General features: G+C 44.6%; 2 protein-coding genes across 6 annotated transcripts in view; one reads left to right on the top strand and one right to left on the bottom strand.

The window, feature by feature from the left end:
- Window positions 1-1,296: 1,296 nt before the first annotated feature.
- On the top strand, window positions 1,297-6,077 carry LOC131475356 (G-protein coupled receptor family C group 5 member D). The gene is made up of 4 exons (XM_058653430.1): window positions 1,297-1,387; window positions 2,277-3,481; window positions 4,708-4,763; window positions 4,952-6,077. The coding sequence occupies exons 2-4, from the start codon at window positions 2,341-2,343 to the stop codon at window positions 5,027-5,029; spliced, it is 1,275 nt and encodes a 424-aa protein (XP_058509413.1). The 5' UTR covers window positions 1,297-1,387; window positions 2,277-2,340; the 3' UTR covers window positions 5,030-6,077.
- Window positions 6,078-7,386: 1,309 nt separating this feature from the next.
- The window catches only part of LOC131475354 (RNA binding protein fox-1 homolog 2-like), a 53,623-nt gene continuing 44,223 nt past the window's right edge, over window positions 7,387-16,786 (bottom strand). For 3 of the 5 annotated variants that reach the window (XM_058653424.1, XM_058653422.1, XM_058653426.1), the window contains 4 exons: window positions 15,810-15,852; window positions 13,173-13,273; window positions 12,453-12,528; window positions 7,387-11,569 (listed from right to left, as the gene is read on the bottom strand). In XM_058653424.1, the coding sequence (XP_058509407.1) occupies window positions 11,525-11,569; window positions 12,453-12,528; window positions 13,173-13,273; window positions 15,810-15,852 (265 nt within the window). In that variant the 3' untranslated portion in view covers window positions 7,387-11,524. Of the gene's footprint in view, window positions 11,570-12,452; window positions 12,529-13,172; window positions 13,274-15,314; window positions 15,358-15,809; window positions 15,853-16,786 lie in introns of those variants that run through there. The other 2 variants (XM_058653423.1, XM_058653427.1) reach the window with 2 other exon arrangements.

Below are 16,786 nucleotides of genomic sequence, written 5' to 3'. Positions count from 1 at the left end.
CCTGAGATCTGCAATTGACCATTAACTCCTAAGGAAAATGTTTATTAATGTTACAAATCAAGGGAGAAGATGGCTCATTTTCCTATAGACCTCCATTCTATAGGAACAGAGTTAGAAGAGGAGTCGCCCCCAGGTGGCTATTCATTATATTCTTATTTCATGGTTGGACTCACTTAGTAGAAGACTATATCCACTTTTTTGACCATAGACCACATACTGTATGTATGTGGTCTACGATGATTAAAGCAGCTACAGCTGGCAGTAACTACCTCCTTTATTCTACGTTTAAAACTGTAGTACGTCACTTTTGAATAAACACAATAAGAGTGTTTGGGGACTGAACCAAGATGGCGGATGAACAGATTGACTCACAACAGACCGAAAGCTGTGAACTTCATAAAGCTCCAAACAAAAAAAAACATCTCTTCTCACAACAATCACTACTGCTGTTGTCCGTCAACACCTTTTGCGTTGCTATGGTTTCACTTGGAAATAACAAGGCGCTGCTGTCAGCTGCAGTCAGTGAGGGAGATTCTGGACATGAATCATGGAAACTTTGTACGAGCGATTGTGAAATATTCAGTAAATATAAGTTTACGTTACAACCAAAAATGCTTCAATCTGAATTCAATGACAGAAACTGAATTGTTTTTGTTGTTTTGTTTTTTTTTTACACCAGTGGAATGAACTCAGAGTTGCAGAGAGATTGAAGATTAAGCCGAACACACCTTATAAACTGCTGCCGTGTGCATGTGCAGGCATGAGTGCAGGTGTTGCGTGTGGACTTGTAAAAGACGACAGTAAGAAAGCACTCTCTATTCTCAATGCAACTCCCCCTGCGGCTGAAAACTCACATTTAAAGTTGTTGTTGCTGTGATTCACCAGTAACTAAGGTGACGCCTGGTGTTGTGACTGAGGTGAGTCACATGGACTCACCTTAACTTCTAACTCCCTCACTGCATGCTCCTCACACCCTCTGAGCAACTTGTGTCACACGGCGGATCGTCTCACTCTCTGCACGTTACGTCGCCGTGCGATGCAAACACTTGCGGGAAACGGGATTTACAGACAGGGGAGGGAGGATTCCTCCCTGTGTGCAGCATTACCTGAAGGTGTGTGAGCCCCACCTATAATCTGTGGGAGGGACACAGAGAGAAGGAGAGTCAGGAGTGGGTGTGAGAGGAAGGAGCGAGCAGAGGTGCAGGTTTTGTCAGCTCTTACCCAACCTGTTGATCCGAGGAGGAAACAGTCCTGCTGCCTCGTGCTGATATGAGATATGGACACAGCGTCGGGACAGAAGGTGCGTGACTGCACTGGGACGGAGACATTATAGGAACACTTTCAGCCACGGAGGCATCGTTTACACTCACGTCCCCGAGGAGAGAAGGTAAAGTGGTGCTCGTCGTCGTCTTGTTTTTCAAGAGTTTGTCCAGGTTTAGGACGTGGCCTCCTGTCCACCTTTGATAGTTTAAGTCCTAGTCACCGAACATAGATATTGTCTCCTTTATATGATCCGTATGTAGTGAGTAAAACAAGAGCTATTACATTTTCAGTTATCATCATTATCATCATCATCCATTAAATATAAACTACATTACAAGACGAATCGCCCTCTGGTGGCTGTTCAGTGTATTCTTACCTCCTGTTTGGCCTCACTGAACAAACTGGAAGACTACGATCAGAGCAGCTTTCTATGTTTAAAACGGTCGTACGTAACTTTTAAATGCCAACAAACACCTGGTTATGTGCTGCCGCTGTATACACACACACGCTCCCTCTGTCAGGTCTGAGAGTATCGACAGAGGCGGAATAATAACAACAAAATGAATCACAACAACATAAATGAAGGACGTTTCAGGGCCGGTGTTTGATTTAAAAACCTACAAAAGGTCATCTTTAAATCTGAGGCCAAAACAAAGGAAAGAGGAAGTGACACTGGACAATCCCAGCTGAGTATGTGACCGTGTTGGAAGTGCAGTTCATGTGAAAGCTTTCTCTTTCCACCACAGTGTAATTACCTTCCTGCCCCGACATCAACTGCTCTACGCGCTGCACTATTTTCTCTCTCCTTCTTCTCCATGGTGCGTCTTGGCTCACACTGTGCTCTTGCTCTGCCTTGTTCTGGCATGTTTGTACACTCCCTCCTCCCGTTCTCCTCACTGTCACTGTGGGTTTTTTTCCCCCTGTTCCACTTTCTGACCTCTGTGTTTTCCCATCGTCCTGTTTTCTCATCATCTGTCAAACTTACATATTATGACACGTGTTGTTTGTTTCAGGAGGGAAACAAACACCGGAGAAAGGACAGGACCGACTCTTCCCGTGGATTGCTGAAAACCAAACATGGCGTCTTTATCCTTGAAGCACAAATCCCTTTTCCCTGCGCTCCTCCTCTTCTTCTTCTCCTCCGTGCCTCTCACCTGTTTGTGTCAGGCCGCCAACAGCAGCTCAACCAGTTCCACGATAAACATTAAAACCACATCCCCTCCGTCCTCAAACGATACCTCCCTGAAGGGAGTGCGAGGCTGTGGGAACGGACTGCATCCCATCTACAGGTACCTGTGTGACCGCAGGGCAGCATGGGGGATTATTCTGGAGACATTAGCGTCTGCAGGCTTCCTCTTCAGCATGGGTCTCCTGTTAGGCCTCCTGTGCTGGTACATTTGGCTCTGTGCCTCGTCTAAACGTCAGCGCAGCAGCATCGGAGGCACGGTGGCCTGCACCTCCTTGTTCTTGTTCGCCACAGCGGGGGTCTTTGCGTTGACCTTCTCCTTCATCATCCGTCTCACCGATCAGACCTGCCCCACCAGGATCTTCCTCTTCAGCGTGCTCTTCTCGCTGGCCTTCTCCTGCCTGCTGGCCCGCTGTCTCGCCCTGCTGGGTTTCGCAGCGGCTCGGGGTTGGGGAGAACCTGCCGTGGCCTTGGGGCTCTTCACCGTGCAGGTAATCATCTCCACGCAGTGGCTGATCCTCGTGCTGGTCCGGGACAAGAGGCCTTGCGAGTACAGCCAGGCGGAGTTTGCCATGCTGCAGATCTACGTGCTGTGCATCCTGATGATCAGCTTCATCCTCTCCATGCACTTCCTGCGCCGCTCCTGCTCCACATACTCGTACAGCTACACGGGACCCGCAAACGTGCAGGGGAGGGTTCAGGCCTCGGTGGTGTTCCTCACACTGCTGCTCTCCGTCTGCATCTGGGTGGTGTGGATCACGATGCTCACCAGAGGAAATCCCGAGAAGGGACGCCGGCCGCAGTGGGACGACCCGGTGCTCAGCATCGCACTGGTGGTCAACGGCTGGGTGTTACTGATGGGGCACGGGCTTTCCCAGGTTTCCTTCCTCTGCAGGGGGGAGGGCAAGTCCAAGGACGCCCCTCTGAGCTTCGCTGGGTGGACGAGCCCCAGCGCTGACATAACAGGGCTGGAGAGTCAGAAGGAAGGAAGAGAAAACGGAAGCTTTGAGAACGACAGCGAGAACAGGAGAGGTAAGAAGCTGTGCTCGTTCACCAGAGTTGGAGCCTAATTGAAAAGCAATGAATTAGACACAGGGCAAAAATAAAAGCAGCTGCAGATAACGGCTGTTTTTACTCCTAATAATATAATAATCATGTTCTCAATCAACAGGTTTACTCGACAGTGAAGTTCAAGGTGACTGTTTACTTTGCTTCTTCTGTCAAATCAACAGTTAAAACTCAAGTCAATCAACGTTCTGTCGTAAAGAAAGAAAACCAGAATGTTTACTTATGAACATTTGGAGTCAGGGATGGTCTGGCTGGTTTTCTTTTACTCCAGATAGAGTCCATGATTGGGGTTTTGGGTTTTATTTGATTAATCACAAGAAAAGAAAATGGTTGTCTTCACAGAACATGACTTAAGTTTGAAGGAATTCAATTCAGATGTTGCACAACGTCATTATTAACTGAAGCAAAAGTTCTACAACCATTTTCTTTTTTCCCGTGCAGCTGATCCACTGCACTAATCGTCTCGACTCACTGTGTAAAGTCAGTGAAATGAACACAGGACGGCACTCGTACTCGGCCTTTAACGACATAAAAGTGAGACTCCCTCTGAACAGCAGCCTCTGCGGCTGCAGTAAGTGACAATAAAGTGCTAATGGAGAACGGCGAGGCAGCACAGTTTACTGCAGAAGCATCTGATCTGTTAGAGGTCGTAAGACACTGTCTCAGTGAACGAGGGCGTTTTAGTGCCGAGTCAACTTTTTATCTGGTAAACGGACGAGTGTGTTGATTCGTCCTTCATACACACAAAAATATAAAGTCTCACTTTTAATCTCATGCGGTATCAATATTCCACATAAACAGACCTAATCATGACTGAGTGTGAATACTGGTTCCTGTCTCCACTTTACTACAACACTTTATGAGCCCAAATGTGGCACATCGACACAGTCGAAGTGCGATAAAACGAGCACTTTAGCAACTGTCGCGTTCACATTTTGGCACATAAAGCACGTTGAAACCTGTGGCACCTGTTTCCTGCTTTCCTTTGATTTGTTCTCCTGTCTTTAATCACTGGAATACAGAGTGTTGTGAATTTCTCCCTCCCGTGATTCTCTTACATGCACACACACGCGCGTGAGAACGACGCTGGGCCATCAGTCGGCTCAGCTCTCGTCGTGGGTGGATGTGATGAATAACAGTGTGTGATGAAGCAATAATTAGCTGTAACTGTAGCATGTGTCTCGCTTCAGGCAGGAGAGGCGATCCGTCGCTGCGGTCACCGTACGAGTCTGGATTCTCCATGACAGTGAGTAATAAAGCATATGAGGGTTAACGACGGGCCTCCACGCACTCTGCAATTAAGTGCCGTGACCTTTTAACCACTGCAGGCGGTGAGAGCTGCATTATCCTGCAAAGATTGTTGAGAGCACAGTTTATCACGGCGGTTCATTGCAGTGACACGACAAACATGGGAGCATGTTTTTGCATTTGCAGGAAATCGACACCGACAAGGATTACACCATTCCTCGCCCTCAGTCCACCAACTACGGGGAACCTTATGATGAATATTAGGGACGTGATATTTTAAGTATTTGACATTTGTTTTTTGGGGTTTTTTTGCATCATTTTTTTTTTTTTTTTTAAAGAAATGTTATTTCAAATCCGCCTGGATTTTAAAATGATCTGCCACGAAGAGAAGAAAGAAAGAAATGACTCATCTCTGCTACGACCTGGATCTGCTGATGGGAAATCCACATGGCAGATATGTAATGGTCCCTGTGGTGAGACGGGTCTCTGTGAAAGTGCCAAACTGCTGAACAGGGCAGAACAATCTGGAGATAGAGAGAGGGAGGAGGGATGAAAGGAGACAGGATGAGAGGAGAAGGGGAGGAGACGGGACACAAAGAAATGTCAGGACTGAGGACGGCGCGTGCCGTCGCTCATTAACGTCCTCATATTCAAAGGAACAGCACTGCGGCGCCAGAAATAGCACCTGACCTCTCTTTACACTGGAAACAGTGCAAACACTCGAGAATACTGAAACATCAGCGCCCTTCACAGAGGCGGGAGGTCAGGCTTTCGTTTTTGTATTAGGCCACGTTTATTGTTAGAGGATTCTGTTCTGGAGTCAAAGTGTAACAGCATTTCTCTACTGACACATTTAAAACATGGTGCACGAGCTCCGGCACTGACTGCTCTATATTCAAATACAAGAATGAGGATTTAAAGATAATGTATGGATTACGTCATTCTTTTTTAAAACTGGACCAATTAAATACAAGAGCTGCAACGGTATAATTATTCTGCTTCATAAAACTGTTGTAGAACAATAATTCTCATAAGAATACGACTGGTTCTGATATCTGATATTACAAAAAAGAGTATAATATTGATCATAAAGGCTCAGATGTGCTATACGGCAGAAATTGTGTATTTGAGTACGCTTAATAAAATGATGTCTACTCTGTGTCACTGTGCAGTTTGGTCCAAGTCGTGATCTTGATCTGAATCAACACTGTGGGAAACTGAGCAGCCTTGTCAGAAGTGTTGCTCTCTCTTTATTTCATATGCGTTTGTATGAAAAGTGTTAAATAAAATAATAAAAAGGTTTGTGATAAAAGCCGGGATTTATTGAGTCGCACTCTATGAGAGGGGAGAAACAGAGCTCAAGGCCCACGATCCTCTCCAACAGTGCCACAAGTTAAACCACCAGGGGGCAGTGTTGGGACACATGAACGTGCTCAGTGTTCTAGAAGCACCTTTTTTTTTTAAGCTGCTCTGTGACATCAAAGTCTCTCACATTTTAATTATTTGCACACGAGTGTAGAATAAGTGGTGTCATAAAAGTCCGTGTTCATGCTGCACTTGTTTATCTTCCTCTCACAGTGACCCGCGTGACACACACTGGTCAACTCCTCACCCCCCCCCCCCCCCCCCTTTTATCAGAAGGCCTTCAATCTATGTTTCCAATTAGCCCGGCTTCAATTACTCACAGAGAGCAGGCCATTACATTGACAATTGTCCCCTTGTGCATTACAGCAATTAGCTGGGATATGAGGTTTTCCGTCACATTCACGCCCATTAACTCTAGATGCAATTAAAGATTGTTGCAGATTGTTCCCACCGTGAAATATGGAGCCGCTTTGAAAGCTCATCGCATGGTAAATTTGGTCTGGAGGAAGAAAAGTCAAGAGTTTACACCAAAGAGAATCAGCTGAGTGAGTTTAATTGTGCACAAGTGATCAGTCATCTGACTCACACAAGCTAATGCAGCGACTGGGAGGGGGGTGGGGCATTTCTGGACAGTGAGATTCTTGTTTAATTAACGCCATTTTGGTGCATTTCCACCGGCTCTCTATGTACTTTTTTTTAAGCACTGGCTCTGGCGAGGTTCCAAGCAAGCTGAGGCAAAGACTATGCGTGACGTCGCCAGACAGAGTGTCGTCACAGGAAGAGACGTCCGGCACAAAGATCAAGCCGAACAATGCCGAACTGTAGGTCAGTTAAAAAAGACTTAACAAGCCTAAAAATGTGGGCTAACCTCCAACAACTACCAGGGAAATGTCTAAAATCTCAATATTTACCACAGGAGTCTGACGTATTTAGTGATCGCGAGCGGCATCACAAATGCAACCTAAACTGTGCTGAGCCGAGGTGAGCTGAGGCGAGCCGTGACCATGGTGGAAAAGGGCTTAAAGTGTTGCACCATCTTTACATCACAGAAATACTTGTTTATCTCTCGTGATTGAGAAAACCTCCGTGCAGCCAAACACTGGAAAGAAAGTGATAAGACTTGCACAATTGTGGGAAGGAAACAGGAATCTAAGAATGTGCTCTATCACCTCCTGACACCCCAGTGTGTGCGTGTGTGTGTGTGTGTGTGTGTGGAAAAGCATGCGGCAAAAAGGCAGAGCATCAAATAACCAGAATAAAAACCAAACAGTTTATTTATTATATACATTCAATAATAATGAAGAGAATAAACAGAAGGCAGACACAAGGGTGGCAAAATAAAACATTGTGAGAAAATACATGTCACTTATTGGGGAAAAAATCACTTGGATAAACGAGTTTTTAGGAGCATGTGACATTTAAAAAAAAAAAAAAAAAAGCCTCCACATGCAATTTAAACCCATTTATTAAATCCCCTGTACAAAAACTCCCACTGGGTTGACTTGGGGGCACAGTGCAGGGAGTCGGTGTCAGCGGCCGAGGAGAGCCTCTGCCTCCGCGTCCTTCCAGCATCAAACCTCCGCTGTGGCTTTTTTTTTTTGCAGCCTCATAAAATAAGATTTACTCAAATTAGAGGAGACGAAAACAAGCCGAGGGAACCTGCAGCTGCTCGATAACCATTACACCCCGACAATGCCGGCGTCTGCCGACTGGACGAGCGAGGTGGAGATGTTGCAAAAAAAAAAAAGAGCATCTCTCTCAATAAATGCACTGCTGCTGCTGCTGCTGCTGCTGCTGCTGCTGCTGCTTATGCATCAGCAGCCTCGTCTCTGTGCTGAAACACGAGACGAGCTGCAGGCAGGGTTATCGCTCATTTACCGTCATTATAAAAGCAACCCCGCGCAGGTCCAGACACACCAAATTAGAATTTACACATCTGATGTGACTGGTGATTATCATGACGACCGAGGAGGCGCAGAGCAGGAGTGGACTAAATCAGCTTCCACGAAGCCTCCTCTTCACCTCCCCAGCCACAAACCCTGAAGAGAAACTCTTCACTGAGACGACTCCGTAGAGCTGGGTATTGAACTCGGATCAAAAGATTCTATCGTCATTCCACATCAAACTTCAGTACCCATGTAGTGTCAGTGTCAGTGAGCCAATAAGCATGCAGCATGCTGTATGACAACATCTCACAGAAGACGAGTGTGTGTGTGTGTGTGTGTGTGAGAGGCTGGTGCTTGTTCACTGAACGAAGGTACTTCAAGAAAACCTAAAGTGCAGGGAATACATATGAGAACAGAGAGAGTGGAGCGCTGCTGCTGCTGCTGCTGCTGCTGCTGCTGTTGCTGCTGCTGCTGCTGCACCGTGTTCCACTACAAGACTAAAACTAAAGACTCTTACATGAGTAATGTGTCATGTCATGTTTTTGCTAAAACGAATTGAATAAAATTAGTATCAAAAAGGATAAAGCGGTAGAAGATGGATGGATGACATCAATATGCAGATATCAATACCATAGTGGAGATTTTGAATCAATACCCAGCCCTACACCTCCGTTACCTCCTGACATCACTTAACTTCCGGGTACTTTCTCCTCTCCTCTGCTACACAAGCACCCCCACATTCCTCCTCCTCCTCCTCCTCCTCCTCCTCCAGCACTTTGATTTGAATTCATAAACAAATGAAAAAAGATCCTGACTGACGCCTTTTTCCTCGCTCACAAAAGCATGCATAGCAACACTTATGATAATACTTGTAAGGGATAATAAGACAACAAACAAAAGAAAAAAAAGAAGAGGTATGAGCATTTGAAAATACTTAATGGACCTACTGCACACAGTTTTCACAATCATACAAAAACAACATTAGCCCTCCTCACACTGTCCGCTGCACCCTGAGCACACGGGAAAGACCTCAAATAAAGCGACAGTAGGGGGACGTTGTTCTGCCGTCAGCTGATGATAAACGGCTCAGCTCGTCACCTTCACCATCACTGTCCCCACTGTCCCCTGACAACTAACCCACACATTGTTCAAATGGTGGCCACTGCTGGGACACGGGGTCCTTTTTGACATTGTGTGGACGTCTCTCCCACATTTACTCCTGCGTGTCATTTGGACCTGCTGGCAAAATGCAATTCATAACATCCTCACACCACTGCCTCCGTTTCTCTGTACGTGTCCCTCATGATTCCATCTCATCTGCAGCAAATCCTGTCTCTGCGTGGCTGTGTATTTAATTTATATGTATATATATACTGTTTTTAAAAAGCAAGAGACAATAAATAAGTGTCTAGAGCCAATCGGATTTCAGAAAACCCCAAAATGCAGCAATCTTTCAAATGTTTTTTCATCTTTTTTGGAGCTTCCCCTGGTGCTGTTTCCACACGGTTAGTGATGGAACACAGCGTCAACCCACAGAGGGAAAAGAAAAGAAAAGAAAATCAAGCACAAACATAAGAAGAAGTACATCAGGACCAGAAATGTGCTTTCTTTCAGAGAAATCTTTGGAACCAAAAAAGGCAAATGAATAGCAATAACAACATAGTAGGAGTATATGGAGGTGAAATACATAGGACAGAGACTTGGGTCAAGTCTTCACGTGACGCCTTCAGACAAACCGGTAAAGAGAACTTTAAAACTCTCATGATGCAGGATTTAAAAATTACAAAATGATGTGGACAACTAGTGAAAACTATGCATATAAATAGAAACTTCTCGTTACTTCAAGGTTTTGTTACATGAGTGCGAAGTCTTTTGTCTCAACGTCGCCCCGACTGTGTTCTAATCTGGGCGGTTCTGCAGGGATCTGCTGTTCTGCCGGATTGAGATCAGACAGTGTTCCCACACACACACACACACACACACATGCACACGCACACACACACACGAGAGCTGCTCTAACTGAAGCCTGCGGGCATAAATATCTCAGCTGTCCAGGAGGGATATTCCCGTTTGGCTGACTGGCAGAGGATTCTGCGGCGTTCCCACCTCACGCCCGCTTCTGCTAAATCTAGTTCATCCGTGTTTTGCGACCCACGTCCACGCGAAGCGTTCATTCCCTGCAAACGCTGCTGGAATGTCTGATGACTGGGTGCAGAGGAGAGAAATAGACTGGGTCCTCTTTTTGAGAAGAAGGACCTCGTAGCAGATCATGGTCGAATTTTTGAGGCGGAGAGCACCGGATATTCAAAATGGACGAGTCGGATCGCGGCTAAAAAAAAAAGGCTTTGTCTGCTTTTAGTGTTGCGCTAATTGTAACAAAAGAAATATGAGGTGACGGACTCATGAACGGCTCCGTCTCTGAAAGTAATGGACACATTTCATATACACATATATATGTATGTATGTATATATATACATATATATGAATGAGGTAATGCAGAATTAACAGATGTTTTTTTCCTTGTCTTTTTCACACTTGTTTTTGTCAATTTGTGTGTGTTTCCTTTTAAACTTGGAGAAAACTTGGAGAAAACTTGAGACATATTGAAAAACGACAAAAACATTTTTTCTCCCCCCCAGTGTAGTGTGGTTTCTAGTTTGCCGTTACCGGGGCAACAGTGGTTTCTGTCAGTCAGACGCTCCCAGGTTGCCTCCAGCTGAATGTTCGGTGTCCCAGCTTTACAAAAACACGGGGATGTTTCCCCACGTCTTCTGTATGGAGCAGTCAAGAATTTGATTCTTTCTTTTTTCTCTCCATTTTTACACCACAATGATAAGCCAGAGGGGCGTGTCTTCTGTGAGAGCATAGCTTTACATTAATGTAGTGTTTAAAAACCTAAAGTACCTTCTTTACGTAATGCTGTGCTGTGGCATTTCTGTCATTCTGTGCGGGTCAACACAAAAAGGTAAATGTAAACTAGAGGAAAGTGTATACTTGGTGCTGAAGAACGTTACGCTTGAGTATGTGCGTCTGATTTAGGTCTTATAGGGCAGTGGATATATCGTGAGTTCAGAGACTCTTAGGAAAAAGGTTTGTAGTGTTCAGGATCAGACAGGAACAATAGTCTCTCTACTTCCAGGTCCCATAGTGTTTCTAAAAAAAACAAACAAAAAAAACATCCTAAATTGTGCCACGTGGATCAGAGAAGTAGGCTCCAGCTTTTTATGTGGGAGATGCTCCTGGTGGTTGTTTCTTTCCCATTGTTTCCATGTCAGTGACAGACAGAAGTGTACAGAAATGGAATTTTGAGTTGATGATGTGGCGTTGACCTCCCTGGCCACAAAAAGAAAAATGAAAAAAAAAAAAAAGAACAAGAAGGAGGAGAAAAACAAAGGAGCTGTCACTTTAGTCCACCTGCAGAAAACTGAAAGGGAGCTCCTGCCAAACAAAGAGCTTGAAAAAGTGTTTTGGAGCAATGTGAAATTCCTTGGGTGTGATTTGTGGCTCTTAGTACGGAGCGAACCTACTGTATCCTGCCCGGTATAAACTGGCCTGCAAGAAACAGAAGGGACAACAAAGTCACACAGTGGCCGAACATGAGACGACAGCTACTCACTGCTGTTCTGAAAATGAAGATTTAAACCAGTAATCTGCATTCAAGGTCCAGTGTGTCATACTTCAATTCAAAATAATTACAAAATACAGGGTGTATGTTTGTACAGCCCAAACGGACTAACAAACAAAAGCTTGCTTTTTGAGATTTGAAACGCTGCTCCACCTTCATTACCACGATGCATAGACTAGGGGTGGGTCAGAATATCGTTTTGGGGTCAGAATATCATGCTATACGCTAATGCCAGGGTAAATATCGAGATTTTAATGAAGAAATGAAGCCGCTACACATAAAATAAACAGGTGTCGCTGCTCAAATGAATAAGGGCGGAAGTTACCTGGCCAAAGAAGAGGGAGATTACAGCAGGATAATGGTGGAGAAAGCTACGTTAAGAGACTTGTTCTCTTCACTTAGACAGATATCGTGATGTATCTCCATATGATTGACACTTGCACTATATTGATTATCACAGAATTGCTGTAGCGTGATATTATTGGTATCGTGGACCATGTATCGCGCGTCGACTCGCGAGGAACCCTGTGATTCCAACCCCTCGCATAAATCAATGAAGGAGGAGGAGGAGGAGCAGCAGCAGCAGGGAGAGTGGAAGATAGTCTTAAACACTGGACCTAAAATGCTGTGTCTATCACAAGCTTTGTCTGTCTTTTGCTGTATTTTCAGCCAATACAAACACATAGAAACAAATCAAGAACTTCATTTCTTTCAAAAAGACACACGAGGAAACCGTGAACCCAAAGATGTGCTTCACATACTGTAAGCCATGTAATATTAGTCGATGTTGCAGTTGTTTTGTTTACTCACCATGGCTCCCACACCGTAAGCAGCAGCAGCCGGGGTTAAAGCATGGTATGGATCTGTGGTGTAAACCCGGCCATAACTAGCAACACAAACACAGGACAGTAAGTCAGCAGGGTTAGTGATGAGGAAACTGGAAACTGACATTTGCCAAATGAAGCCTGGAGAGAAGATGACGGCCAGCAAGTAAACAAGGTAAACTGCTAAATTAAAATTAAGAAATGATTTGAAACACCAACACTTCATTCTTCTGCCATCCATATTGGAATAATATAAAGTCTGATTATTTGTAAACGCAAACAAAGGGTGATCAGAATTACTGATCAATGTTGAGATGATTATTTGTCATTATTCATCAGTAACAGGGACAACACATGTTTATTTCAGTGTGATCTGCAGTGCTCAACCTTCGGTGACTTTTGTTGACGTTATATAAAAAGGATGATAATTTCATGCTTTAAGTCCATTTACAACCCTCCATTAACACTGTGTTACAGAGTATTACGTCCTTATATTATGTCCCTGCTCGGTATTCCCGGCACTCTCCCCGCTGTTATAAAAGAATCACGGCACATTGTCGTGAATTAATCCTTTGGCCTTGGACTCATCTACACTTCATCCTGGGCTAAACTGCAGTAGGTAAAGAAAACACAGAGCCACACACTCTCTGCCCCCCTCAGCAGTTCTGTTGTGTGCCTGATGTGGCGAGCCTGGGAATGACCTCACCTGTCACTGTAGGCGGCAGCTGCGGCGGTCGCTCCAGTTACGGCTGCAGGCTGAGCGTAGCGGTAGGCGGCGGCGGCGGCGGCAGCAGCAGGGTAGCCTCCCTAGAGACACACACACACACACACACACAAGAACTAAGTCACATGCCATTGAGGAACGATAACAACTGGGCTACGGTGTTTAAAATGGGGGACTGGGGAGGTGGGTAATAAAGATGCAATATACTGTAATGTGTAAACACTCTAAAAATGTGTATACAAGCAGTATTTTCAGGTCAATTCATTCTCCATCATGATTATTGCACCTTTAATCTAAATAATACTTAATCCCGTATTACACGGTACTATTCTGTGTTATAGCATCTATAATAAATAAACTACAGTTTGCATCAGTATATTGCATTTGTGTGAGAGGAGAGGAGGAGGCGGTGTAGGATGTGGGATAAGGAGTGATTTATCAGTGAGAGGAGGGGGGTGGTTGAACTGTGGAGGTTGAGTTAGATTGTATTATTATCACTACAGGAGAGAGGGGAGGTAAACGCAGTGAGAGATACGATGTCCACACAGTTACGGTTGTGTAGAAAACCTCAGGCCTTTCAAGACAGAAGACTCAGGTAATGAACGGCAACACTCTGACAGTGAGGGATGCTAAGAGTCCGACATACACATTTATGGCAAGTACAGGATTTGTTATTATCGTTATTTGTGTTCATACACATGGATTCTGGAGAAAGAAAACAGAGAGGAAGATGGAGGGAAAGAAAGGTCACACAAACAAACACACACACACGCACACACACACACACGCAGGCCTATACTGACACTACAAATCATCTCCTCTCACCGACACTGCATGCATGACCCAGATTATAATTCAACCCTACTCAACAACAAACAAACAAACAAATAAAAAAAGGACAACACCGCTGCATTTGGACCTGATCAGAACAAAGCACAGCAAAGCACAAAAGAAACGCCTCCGTGTTCAGAGGCGAGTGGACAGAGGAAAAAAACAGGCTCATTAGAGAGGAGAGGGAGTGCAAGGCCGTCTGGGTGAGTGGAGGGAAAGGAGGACATGGAAATTTAATATAGTGTGTCTGCATGCAGCAGCTGATCAGCACATGCTATAGGAATCATCCCGGGAGGGAGGGGTCGGGCTGTTAATTCAGGAAGAGACCGTGTTCTCTAATTTAAGGACTTTAAACACTGCAGACCAAAACACAGAGCAGATATTTTAATGGAATTTTTTAATTAATTTGAATGGAACGTAGAGGTCGATCGATGAATTGTTTTAGCCAACTCTGACGGGGCGTTTTAAAACGTATCAGCATCCAATAGTGTCCGATGGCTGCGCCGTCTCGACCGGTTATGTGGGGACAGAGATCACTGGTCTGCATGGAAGCTTCAGAGTCAAGGGTGTGTGTATGGCATTTTCTCCTAATGTTTAATAACCAAAACAAATGTTTAAAGACTCCATGAAAAGAGACCTTGTAGAAAGCTGCTGGATCAGTGTTGAGATTAGAGCTGACACGATTACTCGATTAATCGATTAAACAATTATCAATAAATAACTATATTGATAATCAATTACTCGGTTTGAATCTTTTTTCATTATTAAAACAAGATTTCTGTTTGTTACAGCTTCTTAAATGTGAATATTTTCTTGGTTTCTTTGCTCCACATAACGAAGAAATCATTAAAAGTGAACTATTTTGGTTTGTGGACAAAATAATTTCCGGATTCTTTTTCCTTGGTGAGTGAGAGTTAAACTATCATTATTCTATCTGCCGTTAAAAATCCACAATCGGTCGACCTCTGAATCCAAGATATATTCATTTCATTATTTCTTTTCCACATTGGCCAGAAGAAAAGAGACCAGGCTCTCTTTTGAAGAAACTGGAAGAAACACTCTGCACGCCGTTTAGTGGTTTAGTCAACAAATGACGAAACAAACAAAGTCCTTCCCCCATAATCAGAAAAAAATGCACATTTCAGTCAGTTAGTAGGATAAAAAAGCAAACAATTTAAAGTAGTTTATTATAACAACTAAAATACAACATGATCCAGAGATGACTCATAGGATCAGAGGAAGTAGTACAGTAAAACAATGCACACTGTAGGTTTGGTGTTGAGTTGACCCTACCTGATGCAATCTGGGACTAAGGACTGAGTCCTGAAACACTAGTCTATAGAGAGAACAGAAACAGCCGTTGTCAACCTGGATACACACACACACACACACACGCACGCTCACACTCACTTGTTCAAATGGTCACACACTCGTCCACGCTGCCCCCAGCTGCCCACAGAGCAGCCTACGCTGTGGTGTTTGAGACCCATGGTCCTATAAACGTGCTTCACCCTTAAATCAAACCCGTTTGACCCGTGCTGAGCTAAAACTGGACGATAAGTAAGATTTTTGTCATCGGTGGTGATAAGTGGCCTGTTGTGCTTGTAAAAACGTTTGCTTTTTTTTTTCTCCCCATTGTGGGTTCATTCACCTTTATGCAGGCAGCTCTGTGCAGGGCATGAGTGGACAACACATGCAGAGTCACCCCCAGGGGAAAAAAAAAGAGCAGGAGAAAGGTGTGAGGGGAGGGACAGAGGAGGTGTGTCGTTGGGAGGTGAGTTTACTTACATACAGTTCGGCAGCTCCGTAAAACCCATCCTGATACACCACACTGAGAGAAGAAAATGGAAGGGGGGGGGGGGCAAAGTGTGAGGGGGAGGGGGTGCAATTGGAGTGGTGCACACAGTCCCAAAAAAAAGAGTGGATGATGGTCACAGCAAAAACAAAAAGGAGGAGAGAGGGAGAGAGAGAGAGAGAGAGAAACATTATTTCACACCCATGCAGCATGCAGAGGAAATACAACTTCCATTTAAGCTCCACTCCTGCAACAAAAACATTAAACATAGACTCTTGGGGCTAATAGATAAAAAAATTCATTGTACTGAAGTGAGACCATAAAGTGCGATCGGTCCCCAGTTACAAGAAAATGGAGGCAGCAAAGGCCACTTTGCCTAAACAATGTCATAAAGTGTGAGAAGTGCAGTTCTCAGTGGAGCAGATATGGAGAGGGTATTTCCTACAGCCACCAATATCGTCCTATTAAGCTTGATTTCTATGACATCATCGTGAGCAGCCACAAGGCCATTAACAATCAATTCCGCTTTGATCTGAGAGTATCACCGCAATCATAATCCCATTAGCCAATCATCACAGCACAGCAACGACATGCACAGTTTGAGTACTGGGAGGAACGAAACATAAAAAAACAACAACATCACTGTAAATGTGAATAAATCCTAGCAAATGTGTGAGCAGGGCTTCTGCATAATGACTGCATGTGGCGTGTGTGTGTGTGTGTTTATGCAAATCTGCTGAGCGCGCACTATCTGGGTGTTTATTGAAATGAACCTTTGCTGGTGCAGTCGCGTCAGAGTGTCGCACTCCACTGAACAGCTTGTGAACTGACTGACAATGTGCCAGCTGGACTGCTGAGGAGAGTAATGTGTGGATAATGTTTGAGCGCGAGAGGTGTATATGAGCACAGCTGTATGAGAAAGGGACCTGGTCAAACAGATTTTTCAAAAATGGCAATCCTGGAGGTTTTA

The sequence above is a fragment of the Solea solea genome, chromosome 16 (genome assembly GCF_958295425.1).
Source record: "Solea solea chromosome 16, fSolSol10.1, whole genome shotgun sequence".
Taxonomy (NCBI): Eukaryota; Metazoa; Chordata; class Actinopteri; order Pleuronectiformes; family Soleidae; genus Solea; species Solea solea.
The sequence above is the reverse complement of the archived record's forward strand: the minus strand, read 5'-3'. Positions and strand labels throughout refer to the sequence as shown.